At 38.4% G+C, this 13,024-nt stretch overlaps 2 protein-coding genes across 7 annotated transcripts in view; one reads left to right on the forward strand and one right to left on the reverse strand.

The window, feature by feature from the left end:
• Positions 1–13,024, forward strand: part of CC2D1B (coiled-coil and C2 domain containing 1B) — a 133,763-nt gene that overhangs the window by 91,830 nt on the left and 28,909 nt on the right. For 4 of the 6 annotated variants that reach the window (XR_012160487.1, XR_012160481.1, XR_012160483.1 and 1 more), the window contains one exon: positions 9,181–9,331. The exons of the other annotated variants lie outside the window; for them this stretch is intronic. The gene's annotated coding sequence lies outside the window, so the exon portion shown is untranslated. The remainder of the gene's footprint in view (positions 1–9,180; positions 9,332–13,024) is intronic. 6 annotated transcript variants of the gene reach the window in all.
• Positions 1–13,024, reverse strand: part of ZFYVE9 (zinc finger FYVE-type containing 9) — a 94,767-nt gene that overhangs the window by 20,897 nt on the left and 60,846 nt on the right. The window contains exons 6-10 of the mRNA XM_073357703.1: positions 11,978–12,154; positions 11,217–11,386; positions 10,454–10,577; positions 8,682–8,804; positions 7,495–7,650 (exon numbers count right to left, since the gene is read on the reverse strand). Of these exons, the coding sequence (XP_073213804.1) occupies positions 7,495–7,650; positions 8,682–8,804; positions 10,454–10,577; positions 11,217–11,386; positions 11,978–12,154 (750 nt within the window). The remainder of the gene's footprint in view (positions 1–7,494; positions 7,651–8,681; positions 8,805–10,453; positions 10,578–11,216; positions 11,387–11,977; positions 12,155–13,024) is intronic.

A 13,024-nucleotide genomic window follows, 5' to 3' on the forward strand; every position in this document is an offset into this window, starting at 1 on the left:
GCCAGTTACAAGGCTTCTTGATTTTGTTATGAAACAGCCTAAAGCCATTTTCAAATAACTACAAATTACAGTGTGTGAAAAATACATAATGCTACTACAATTTTATCTGGCAAAGGAAGGGTTAACCAACAGTAGTTTGGAGGAAGTCCCTGGATCAACTCACTTCCGAAGGCTCCAAGTCACACTGATTCTCTCTGAAGTCAGGGCTGGACATGGTTCTGCTCCAAGAGTCTCACCTGAGGGCGACACAAGATGTTCCTCTCTTGCCCTCATGGACCAAGGGCACTGTCTCTGCAGCTCTCCCAGGCCAGCACAATCATTGTATGTTCCTTTTTCTATAGGTCCCTAGGAGTTTGGGCTTACAGCTTATTAGTAGGGCATGTCTGTAAACAGAAGCCTCATCTCACTGCCTCCTGCAGCTAAGTACAGGAATCCTAACTCTTTGCATAGGAAATGTCAATCTGTTGCAGCTGATTCTGAAATGGCAATGTTTCCAAAGGATAGGACTTATGAACAAGGAAAAAGTGTTCAGTCCTTGGTATATCCCTGTACCGATCCATTTGGAATTCTGGAGGGGGAAAGCAGAAAAGCAAACCCACCTTCAATGCAACTCTTGCTTTTTTCAGTGTGATTTAACCTTTTTTGGACCAAAATTCAGAAACTGTGAACATTGTTATTAATGTTGCTTTACTGGCTCTCTTTTTTAACACTGGTCCTAATCCTGCAAGGTGCTGAGCACTCATTTCCCCAATGCAAGTTGAAGGCGCACAGCATCTCACAGGAGTCACTCAGTAGGATCATGTCTTCAAGTTAAATTTGAGTTTTACGCACACGGATGTGTTAGAAATCTACATTGTGAAATTACTGCAAATTCTATCATCTAGAAACTTTCACCCCATTTAAAAAAGAACTCTCAAAGGTTAAAAAGGAAAAACACTAACCAGTTAAGCATATTGTGACAAACTGTACCCCTGTATTTACCCCTTGCACACTATTGTAATAATCTTTATACAAAGTATGCCTTGTGAGGTATCATTTGAAAACTCAAAATGTGCTGATCATTATTGTCCTGATAAAATATGTGTAGCAATAATGTATGTAAACTTATACGATTCCACTGTATGGTGTTACTAAGGGCTTGTCTTCACTACCAGGGAGACACTGCTGCAATCAATGCAGCAGGTGTCAATTTAGCAGGTTTAGTGAAGACCCGCTAAATCAACGGCAGGGCACTCTCCGGTCGACTCTGGTACTCCAGCTCCCCAAGAAGAGTAAGGTAAATTGACGGGAGAGCGTCTCCTGTTGACGCAGTGCAGTGAAGACACCAGGGTATGTCGACCTAAGCTACGTTGACTCCAGTTATGTTATTCACATAGCTGAAGTAGCGTAACTTAGTTTGATTTACCCCACTAGTGTAGACAAGGCCATAAACATCTTCCAAGTCTGGGGAGTGGCCAAACCAGTTCTTCAGAGACAAAGGCGCAGGCTTATGCCTCAGCCAGGTGTAAACAAGGTCAATGGACCATTACCTGCTAAGTAGCTATTCACTGGCAGGAAAAGGGGCATTGGTAGAAAATCTACATTTTTAGCAAAGCAGCAGCATGGGGTTCCTGTCCACACAGTATCCCAGGCGCCATGCTCCCTGCTGGAAATGCCTCTTAGAGGATAGGACTATAAATAGAAGGGGCACACACTCCAATGGACCCCACGCCCTCCCTCTCCTCTCTCTGTCTGTTGATTCACTGCACCAGAAGGAACAAAGGAAGCAGCAGATGGGGGCTCTAGTGCACCAATCATGCGTTTAGGTACCAAGTTTAAATAGTGAATGAAAATTATGAAAAAAAAATGCCCATGAAAGAGTTCTCTCTTTCCTCTGAAACAGCTTTCTAGTATCTGTCTTGGCTCTCTGCCCATTTCCAAATCACGGAAAACATCTCTTCTTCTTTGCCTATCTTTTCTCCTCTACTATTATTCAAATAGATGTTATGAGCCCAATGCAAAAATTATGGGTGAAGTTCTTCAGTCAGATTACATCATCATAATAATATCTTCTAGCCTTAAAATATATGAGTCTTTGAATTACTTTAAGTGTAACTATTTAATTCTATACATCTCTCTCATGTACTGTTTGTACCAAAAGACAATAGGAAAATAAAGCTATATACTATTCTACAGTTCTGTGACATGGACTACTGTCCAACAGAGATGATGAAGAGACCAAACATTTCCAATTGTGACTAAAGCCAAGTATTGAACCAGAAGTGAAAGGCACCAGCCTTCTGAAGGTGACAGCTCGAGGGATGCATACTTTGGCTGCCTACAGGACAATTTTCAACCCAACCCAAATTGAAAGTCAGGTTATAAACCCAGCAAGAGTGGAAACTGCAACTCAATCATCCAATACCCTGCTACCATAAACCACAGCCAGATCCTATTATTTACTCTGCACACAACACTTAGTTATTTCAGAAGCTTCTAGCCAAAATGCAATTCTAAATAAAGGAACCTCAGCTATGCTATCCTTCTCAAAAGCATATAATTTAACGTAGACTATGTTATAACTTCCTTGTAAAAAGAAAGAAACCTAGAGTAGTTCCAAAATACAGAGAAAGGTGCCTTTGCTAGTAGTTGCCGCATACATGTGATGTAATAAGATTAATCTTATTTATACATTGCAATAGGTGTGCATGATGCATCTAAAGCAGCTTTGCAGAAGTTCAATACCAACTGTTATACTGGATTACCCTTGACCTTAAATCCCAAGCAGCTCTATAGATTTCTTTTTTAAAAAAAATCATCACACGCCAGTCCATTGGTGTCACTTTCCTCCTGAAGGCCTATTCCCTGACTGTCTTTAGTCCTTCACTGGGACTTCTTCGCTTAATGAGCAAAACATTTTGTATATTTATTAGATAATACTTTTTGACCTCATCAGTTAAATTAGTTCATACCAGGAAAGGGGAGGGAAAGGACCACAATGTTTCTTCATTCCTTGCTTTAAACAACTTTCCAGTTTCAGCTATTTCCATATTTTAACTGAGGACAGACCGGCTTCTAACTCGAGTTCTCTACCTTGTTATTTACAAACAGATTTTTAGGTGCCAGTATATTCTCATGTACCCTTATCCTTATAACATACAAAATAAGACATCCCTGCTCAGTGCTCAGTTAAACCATATGGGTGGAGCTTATTAAAATTCTTGATGATTTCCATATCATTTGATGAGGAGTCCAGTGGCACTTTAAAGACTAACAGATTTATTTGGGCATAAACTTTCATAGGTAAGAATAAGTGGGGTTTTTTACCCACAAAAGCTTATGCCCAAATAAATCTGTTAGTCTTTAAGGTGCCACTGGACTCATTGTTTTTGTGGATATAGACTAACACGGCTACCCCTTTGATACATATAATTTGATGAATTCCATGTCAGAGAATTGGTCCCAGCATCATTTCTAAATATGTTAATATGCAATTAAGTGGAGTGGGAGCTGCCTTCATTGCACACTCATCCCTCATTTCATCATGAACAGTAATCACCATCAAGGACTGCCTAAGATTAAATGCCATTCCGTAAAGGTGGAAAGTTGTGCAACCTAATCCTGCAGCAATAGAACTGAATCAATAATACTTGGGGGAAACCAGGCCAGCTGAATTTCTACAAAAAATTTCACTCTCTCTTCTTGGAAAAGTGAGAGACAAACCAGAGAGCATGGCAGTGAGGGCCAAATACATACACAGGAGAACCATATATCTAACACTTTGGTGCAACATGCTTTAGAAGATGCCAAGTTTGAGAAAACAAATATAAAGCTAAACACACTAGATTTTTTCTGTGCCTGGCAGCCCTTTACTGAGACATACTTAGGCTAATCACATGGGATAACAGCAACTAATTCAGGATGAAGTAGTGATGTGGTCTGGAAGCACTGATGCTTTACCACCTACTACTGTCCTTGGTTAAGGTTGGTAAAAGTAGGTTTCAGTGACCAATTCACAATTTTCCCATCTTTTCTCCATGCCATGGTACGACCATCTTCCCTAGGTTTTGTCTCTTTGCCTAAGTAATGTATGTTTTGCATTCATCTCTGTGCATTACACTCAGGAAGTGAAGGTCTATGAAACCTCTCTCCTTTATCCAGGTTTTATATGTGCATCTTTTTATATGAACTTCGTATTTGGCTTCTATGTTGCTCCTCTTAACGCTGCATGCTCGTTTAATGAAAAATGTAATAAAAATTAAACAAACCTTACGCAAACCTATAATGTGTTTAGGCAGTGGAACTAAATCACCTGTTGCCAGATTTACATTAGTCAATATTAAAATGCAAGTACTTACTATATTCCATCAAAAGATAAGCTAGTGTACTAAGGCGTATCGAGCAGCTTTCAATTAGCATGTCTGACGGCTTCAAAGAAGCCATTGACATGGACAAAGTTCTCGTTTCTCAACTTGCTGGACTTCCTGCTGGGCTTATAGCCAACACAAAGACATCATCATGGGATTACTACTACAACAGAAAAGCATTAGCCTACCATTTCAAAACAAGAAAAGCAACAATTCAGCAGGGAGCTTGACAACAAACAAAGCCTTTAGGGGCCAGAGGGGAAACAAAATGATGGGGAGAAGAGGCTGGAACAGCAATTACACTTGGTTTAAGAGCCCTGCATTTTAAAATATATTTTCTACGGATGCAATCCATACTGAAACCCCGTATCTTTTCTTCAAAATATCTGCAGTTTTGCAATTAAAAACTCTTTATACACCTAACAGACCCCAGCTTGACAGTGAATTGATATGCTTTATGAAGAAAATCATTGCAGTTTCAAAGCAGAAAATTCAAACTAGCATGAACACTGCACTAGATATGGTTTTATGCAACTTTACCTATATATATATATAAAAAAACAACACTTAAGATTTTTACTTCCATAAAGGTGGAGTTGAAAAGTGAAGAACTGAGATGGAAGAGCAAGCACATATATTTAATTTTGTTTCCTGAAAATTCACCAAAGGTGCATGCACATCTCTTGTTACTTACCTAAATCTAGCAAAAATAATTATCACATATTTTCAGTGACAAAAACTAAGTAACCAATTTCTGTATCCTAGCTGTTCAAGACACTTTATTGATAACCAGTATGGTTACACTCCTCCCTATTTATGTTCTGCAGCAAACTTTCTTCAAAAAACAAAAAAATACTTCTGTTCCCTGGCTGCAACACCAATTCAAATACATATATTATAATCAAGAAATAAAAATTGCTAAGCAGGTTTTCAAGCAGTCTCTAATTTCTATAATAAATTCTCATTCACTGCAAATCCACTCTCACAGACTGATAAACATCAGGGGTGCAGCACCTCTGATAAAATGGGCAAAATTGGAAGCTTGGACATGTCTGTAATAACCAGCATGCTTGTTAACAACACCAAGAATTTACAGTCACATGAGAAATTCTCATGGCACCTCACTTTTTCTTCCTCTTGGTGAATAGAGAGGAAAGCAGACAGAGGAAAGTCAAGTCTGCAAGAATCCTATATTTATGTGTGCATATTTTATTTCTCTCAGAGGTACATGACTTTGGGAGAGGAAAGGATGGATATGTAAAGAATGCATAATATGCTGCTGTGGCAATTTATCCTGCATGCCATGATTTATGAAAGCCTGAGAAAGAATCATTTTTAAATCATACAACTACTCAAGATACAATTTGTTTCTACTACAGGTCTGAAATATAGCACTATGTATTTTCAAAACTACCTCAAAAACTGGGAACTCTAAGTGCGGGAGTTTGGTTTCTGATTAAAAATTGTAAAACAGCAAGCACTACCTCTCAGCACTGCGATGTAGTACATCAAATTACTACCAGCAGAGTGTTAAAAATAGGACTCAGAATACATTAGGTAGAAGTTATGAATTATGTATCTCCGTAGTGTAATTGTACACCACAGCACTGCAATATACACACCATCATAAAAGACAACAACGACTCTGTGTTGGTGGCTAAGTCAGATTTGGAAATTATTTATTCCCACCGTATCTGAAACCAGTGAGGCCATGTGACAATGGTACATTTTGTATCAAGCACCTTCACTGGACAAGCTGGCCTTTGTTGTACAAAGACAAATATTTTGAGACCTCTTTTTCATTATCTCACTTAACAATTGGATTCAATCGATCATTCAAAGAGAGCTTTGGTTGGATGATTATTCACAATACTTTGTGCAGAACGTGCAATAGATGATCTGTACATGTATATGAATTTTTAATATAAATCCCTGTGTGCAATACGATTTCTCCTCTAGAGGACTAATCTGGAGTACAAAATAAATTAACATATCTGGATATTTTATACCATCATTATCTTCTTTATAACTAACGCTTTTTGGATTCTTATGACTGGCAATTGTTAAAGTGACAGCCCGTTTGCCCAGTAATATCTAAATTAGGTACAAAAAAATATGTTAATACAACTTCATGGTTGGGATTCTATACCTATCAAAAACAGGAAATTCTGGTATGATTCCTACAGCAACTGTAATTCATCCATGCCTTACATATATACATAACATTACTTTATGAACTCATTTTTTAGGCTGTAATGTGGCCAACTTACAATTACTATAGGAAATCATAATATTGATAATTTTAGTACATTTACCATAACTACAATGCTTCATTAACGAGTTCTTGCATTTTATTTCCATGTGTTAAAAAATTCTGACTGCAAAGTGAAATTATTATATTATTTATTATTTGTATTACTGCAGTGCCCAAGAGCTCCAGTTTGGAGCCCACTGTGCTAGGTACTGTAAAAACTAGAGCTACCAACTTCAAATTTATGTAACCCTTGCCCAAATTCTGAGGACAGCACCTGGCATACCAGACCAGGCACTGGACAAATGCATGGTAGAATCCCTTTTTACAGACTGCAGAGCTATTTTATGGAGACTTCTCAAGCCCTAATGCTATAATAGCATATGATGGGCCTTTATTCACCTTACCCCCTCTCATGTGTGCATGCATGGCCCAGAAGCATTTCCCCTGCCCTCCCCTAGACACTTTCACACTTTCAGAAGTTAGTAAGGGCTAAAAAGAATTTTACCTTAGAGAGTCACCTTTGAGATGAAAAATGCAAGAAAAAATTCTATCCAAGTACAACTTTCTGAAAATTACAGACAGCTGGCAAAAGGGGCTTAGAAGGAAAGCGCTTCCCCTTCAATATAATTGTTGCTACTGCAATGCTACCCTCTTCTCCAATTAGAGCTTAGATATATTGTTTTGTTTACTGCACTCCCATTTACCTTAGTGAATATCATACTAATACTGAATACTAATAACTGAAGTGAACTCAGACCACTACCAACTTTGATCACTAAGTTTTCTACTTTTAAATAAAAATAAATTCTCAATTTTATCAAAGCAATTCTCTAGTCCATTCATTTTATTTATTGAAGTTACCTACTACAGATTTCAAATAGAAATCATTCCCACCTGCCAAGGCGTCCCGATAAAGTTGTACAAAATGATTAAAGATATCCTTCGGCAAACACTTCTCATCAGGTAAACACTGCAGGAGAATCACTATCTCCGACTGCCCCACTGCATGCATTCCCTTTGTAGTGAAACACCAGCACTTTCTGTTCACATCTGCAGAGAGGAAAACATGACTCAGGCTGGAAAAAGTAGATTTCCACTCAACATCTGTTGCCATGCCCAAACTTCACTATAGGAAGACAGCATATTTTAAAAAAATCAATTACTCTAACATTGCATAACTCTGGCACTTGCTACTCAGATACCTAAGGCTCTAGGACCCAAATCTTGCACACAAACATGCCTGAACACAATAGAGCAGATCAACACACCGGGTGTCTGCATTCCAAAATAGGGGTGGAATGTGGATGAGGGTAGAGGAATCAGGGGGGTGGCTAATCGGATGGTGCATAGCATGGTCCACTGGGCCACTACACCGCTTCGAGGTTTGGGAGTGGGGGATGTAGGACATGTTCCAAGAAAGACCAACATGTTGCTGTTGTGTCAGATGCAGAGAGTAGCAAAACCAGGGCACATTTTTAAAAGTGCATTTTTTATCTTTTGTATGAGCATTTTGAGACCCTAAAAATGTGTTGCTACAAAAGTGTCCTGCTTTTTATTTTGAAATAAAAGTGGAGACCAACTGAGGCACTTAAACTAAAAGCCTCCCCACTCATACCCCCTCCAGAATATAGACAAGATGACCTGAGAGGCCGGGTGGTTTTCAGCGAGGACTGTCTGACTGGGGATCTCACTTCACCCCTTGGTCTGACAGAGCCACAGTCCTGCTGGTTTTCAGAGCATCACTGAAAGATTTATCTGTTTTCCCAGGATTTGAGACGGGTTCAAGTGGATTAACAATTAGGGGAGGATTGGTGAATAAAAGTGAGCCCTGCTGGGTTGGATGAGTATGTAGGATGCTCCAGGCGCACGTACAGATAATTTTATACAAAAATACAAACTGGACTAATCCAACCTAGAGCATGGGATAGGTGCGTTTTATAATTTAATAGGAATAAAAATATAGTACATTTTCCTTCCATGCAGCAATTCACAGATTGTGGGTAGTAAATATCAAATGTTTTCAACCAGGAGTATGTATACAATCTTTTTGCCCCCCTCTTATTCAATAAAGAATAACTTACAATTCACAATTTTAACCATGGACAGCAAATTTGCATTTAAAACAAACACAAGAGGGTCAGGGCTGCCATCTTCCAGCTGCTGCATCACAGAGATCTGAGATGGTCTTTCTTCTACAGCATAGTCTATAAGAAAGAAACGCATCATGAAGTCATTTGTTTATTTGGACAGTAATCTACCCAGCAATGTAATCAGCGAAGCAATGACATCACTCTAATGTATACACTTTGATTCACTTACATTTTACCTGACATTTAAAAATGTATTTTGTTCTGATACTTGTTGGGCAGGGATTTTCAAATTTCAATGATTTGGGCACCTGACTCCCACAGGCCCCTTTGAAAATTCCAGCCTTAATTTTTATCAACTAATTTGTATCATTAGCAGTAGCAACTTGAAAAATCAAACCTTTGACTTCCTTTTAGAAACACGTGTTAGTGTAGACTACAATGTAGAATGCTTAAAAAAAAAAGTTAACACTTAGTATTTCTATTGTGGTAGCACCTAGGAGCTCCAGTCATGGAATTTATAATCTAAGTGCAACAGCCTACAGTACAACCGCATAGGAAGGAGAATCATGTGAAACCACATTTCACAAAAGCATACAAGAAACTGGACAGAAGGTTCGAATCCTGCGTCTCAAATGCATTCAGTAAGATACTTTCTTTGATTAGATCCATATGAATGGAGTGTTTAAATATAAAGACCCAAACTGGTGAAGTAATCTGTGCTCCTGCCAATGTGTCAGCAATGTGGTATTATAAAGAAATAAGGGAAATTTGGAAGGGTGTTTGTTATCCTGCTACCTATAAACATCTAGAGAGAAAGTTCACCTTACTAATGTGAAAAGTATATTTTAAATATTTGTAAATGTGATTTAAATGTCCACTTGGTAGTTAAAATGTTGTAAGTCAAACCAGGTACAAGGACATTCGAATTAATTCAAGCACACACAAAGTATGATTTACTGAAGATATCCATGTAAAATCGTTGGGCTTGTGAGATTTGGCTTGCGTGCTGAAAAGTATACTGTAATTTAATTAAGTAAAGCTAGGTTACTAGTTTCTCTCTGTTACAGAGGTTCAATAATTAGGCAGCTTCACGAATAGCTAATACAGATTGGGGCAGACTGGTTTTGAAAATGAAAGTATGCTTATTTTTTAACAATATCCAAGATAAAGTTACTTACTGTCTAATTAGAAATATGCTGAACTAACCACAAATTTTAAAGGGGAACTACCAAAAAGTGAAAATTGAGCTAAGGCCTCTAATAAATGCTAACGCTCTCCTAAGAACTTCCTGGTTCACTTAAGATACTCACAAGTATGAGAAGTCTCATCACAACCAATGGTATTTATGATGTCATTGAATTATGTATTTTCGGATACCTTCAAACCAAACAGAAGTTCCAAGAAAATTTCACAGAGTGGAAACATGAATATTTATATGACTAATTAAAATGTATCTGTGTTGAATGTTCCCCATAGCCTGATTAATGAGGAAATTAGCACATACTTCTGGGCTCAATTTAAATTTTCTTTTTTGCTTTGTATTTTACTTTTAATAGTAATTTCATTGTCTGAACAATGTTTTCTACAGGTGCTTGTAAGCACTATCTACGGCCAAGTCAGTTAACTACACATTAGTATTCATCGTTAATATCTTTAGGCTATATCCAGGATTCCACTTTCTATCTATATGTGGCAGCCTGAATTGTTAAACTGTCACCAGTGAATGCCAAAAATAAGTGTCCATTTATCCCTACTGCTCTCACCTCCTTTTACTCCAGTGGAGATCAGAATTGGAGGAAGACCATCTTCAGGGATCAGGTTCATCGCACTGCCAACTGGACTGCCAACCTGAGTTATACTTCCCGAGAATCCAGAAGTGTTATCAGTCTACAAAAAGAAAACAATAAGAAAGGACAACATTTTCTAAAAAAAGCAAGAGCTGGGTAGACTTCACCCTTAGATTGCTAGATGTAGGTGAAAGAGATATACCTCTGATAATTCTATAGAGTGGATATAAGTTAACCCTTGGTACATGACATTGACACAGACTAAGACAGACCCAGCACCTCCTCTCTCTATAAACACGTGTACAAACAAAACAGAAACAAACCAGCTACGGTTACACCAAGCTTCTGCCCACGATTTTGAAAATATTTACCGGAGCGCCATTCTGGACAGCTCCAGCTGAATTTAAGCCCTGCCCTTTATGCATACAGACAGGCCATATACCCAAAGCTTGGAAAACTCCTTGAATAGTACTGGCCTGATACTGGATTAGAGCTCTAAAATGCTACTGCATAATGGCATATGCAATTCAATGGCTCATTCCAAAATATATAGCCAGCTTCAGGACTCTGCAAACCTCAAAATCAGCCTGGACATAAGCCATACATATTACTAAAAGAGAATCTTAAATCAACAGACTTCACATATCAGTCTCACTTAAATTGCCATAGAACTGAATGTACCATCCAGGACAATGTGACCATGCTGTTCTAAACAACAAACAGCACAATGTTTCCTCACCTCTGCTGATAGAGTGCTGTTGGTCACAGGCTTGGCTGGATCATGTGACACTGCTAGGGTGCCTACAGGAGTTGTCCCAGCCACTGTCAATTTTGCTGCATCAGCAACTTCTCCATTAGGTAATATCCCATCAGCAAACCAAACACGTCTTTGTTCTCTGGGTTGAGCCACTGGAGAGAAAAACAAAGCTCAAAATCTTGCAGCAACATGAACTGGAAGCTTCGCTCAAGAAAAGTGAAGGTGTTTAGTTCTAATGTAAAAAGTAGCAATGATAGCAGGGATATGACAGTTAATCCATATTAACATTATTAGGCAAATATTGAACACAAATTCAAACGGTGGCAGAAGGGCACCAGGGTCAGTGGGTGATAGTACTATATTACCCAGTAGAGATGGGAGGAACAAGTGGTAAGATGGTATCTGTGCAAGATTCCCTAGACTAAGAAAATAAGACATATCTACTTAATCAGTACAAGAAAAAAAAAAACTTTATTGCATATATAGGGCTCTCGGATATAATTCCTACACACTGAGTACTTTAGAGAAATATCTGCCAGCATGATTAGGAACAATCATCTCCATGTGTTTGGAAATTACATTTGTACATATATTTCCTGTCTGCATTTCTCCTTCCCTTTGATCCCACCCACAACATGACAAGTGTCCTTAGCTGCAAGGTTTGAAAGGGGTGTGTTACCAGGGATTCACATTAACATTTAATCAAAGCTTGTTTAGAAGAAAGAATGAAAGTGTTTTCTTACTTTCTGCTCCAGGGTGCTTTAAAACTCCCACAGGTACCATCACAGTGGGAGGTGGAGAGCTCAGGGCTCCTGAGGCCTGAGCTTGCTGCAAGGGAGGGATAGTAGAACAGTATTCAGCAGGATTGTTAGGGTTAGGACTCTGGCTTGAGGCACTCATCATGTTCTCCCAGGCTTGAGCTAAAGCAAACAGAAAACAAGAAATGTGAATATACATCTAAGTACACAACGCTCCATGATGATGGTTAAATTCACAGCTACAATAGCTCTGGGCTTTTCCACCTACCCTGGCCAATCTCTTCTTACTTTGGTTAAAAACAGAGAGGACTTATACAGAGAGATTGTGATTAAAGAACAAAATTGAAGAAAAAGTATTGGTGTTTTGTGATAAGAACCTCAGCTCACATGGAAGCGTATTCCAAAATTGTTAGCTATATATTTTGGTGTTAGTGGCACTTCCTTGTCCATCGTTTTGTCGTCTCCTTAGAGGATCTGAAAAATCAATATTTATGTATACAATATCATAGAGTCACACGGTGCTCTACAGACAGACAAAAGCATCACCCTTTACCGTGAAGATTTTACAATCTAGGTTACACAACACCAAGGCAACAGATTTATTTTTGCAAATGAGTACAGTACATTGTATTTTTTTATATCCAGAATAAACCAGTCTACATTAACACCTTATTTTTCAAGGTATGAAGAAGTCTGTGTGCTGTGAATTTTTGAAGGCATGGCCTGAACTTGAACTCAACCCAAAAAACCCCACATGATTTTTAGTTTAAACACAACACACACAACTTTTAAGTCAACGTTAGTCAGAGAACAAGCTCTTCTCTTTTAGTCAGAGCACACTGCAGAACTAGATCTCAACTGAGCTATTTATTGGGTTGTCTATATTGTCAAAAGCACATAAAAAGGTGTGCAGCTGTACAAGATAATCATGTGATTCACACATGCAGAAGAGCACACTGCATCTTCAAATAAATATATATGAACATCTTTAACTACAGAAAAGCAAATAGGACATAAAGAAAAATAGCTCTT

This window comes from Lepidochelys kempii, chromosome 8 (genome assembly GCF_965140265.1).
Source record: "Lepidochelys kempii isolate rLepKem1 chromosome 8, rLepKem1.hap2, whole genome shotgun sequence".
Taxonomy (NCBI): Eukaryota; Metazoa; Chordata; order Testudines; family Cheloniidae; genus Lepidochelys; species Lepidochelys kempii.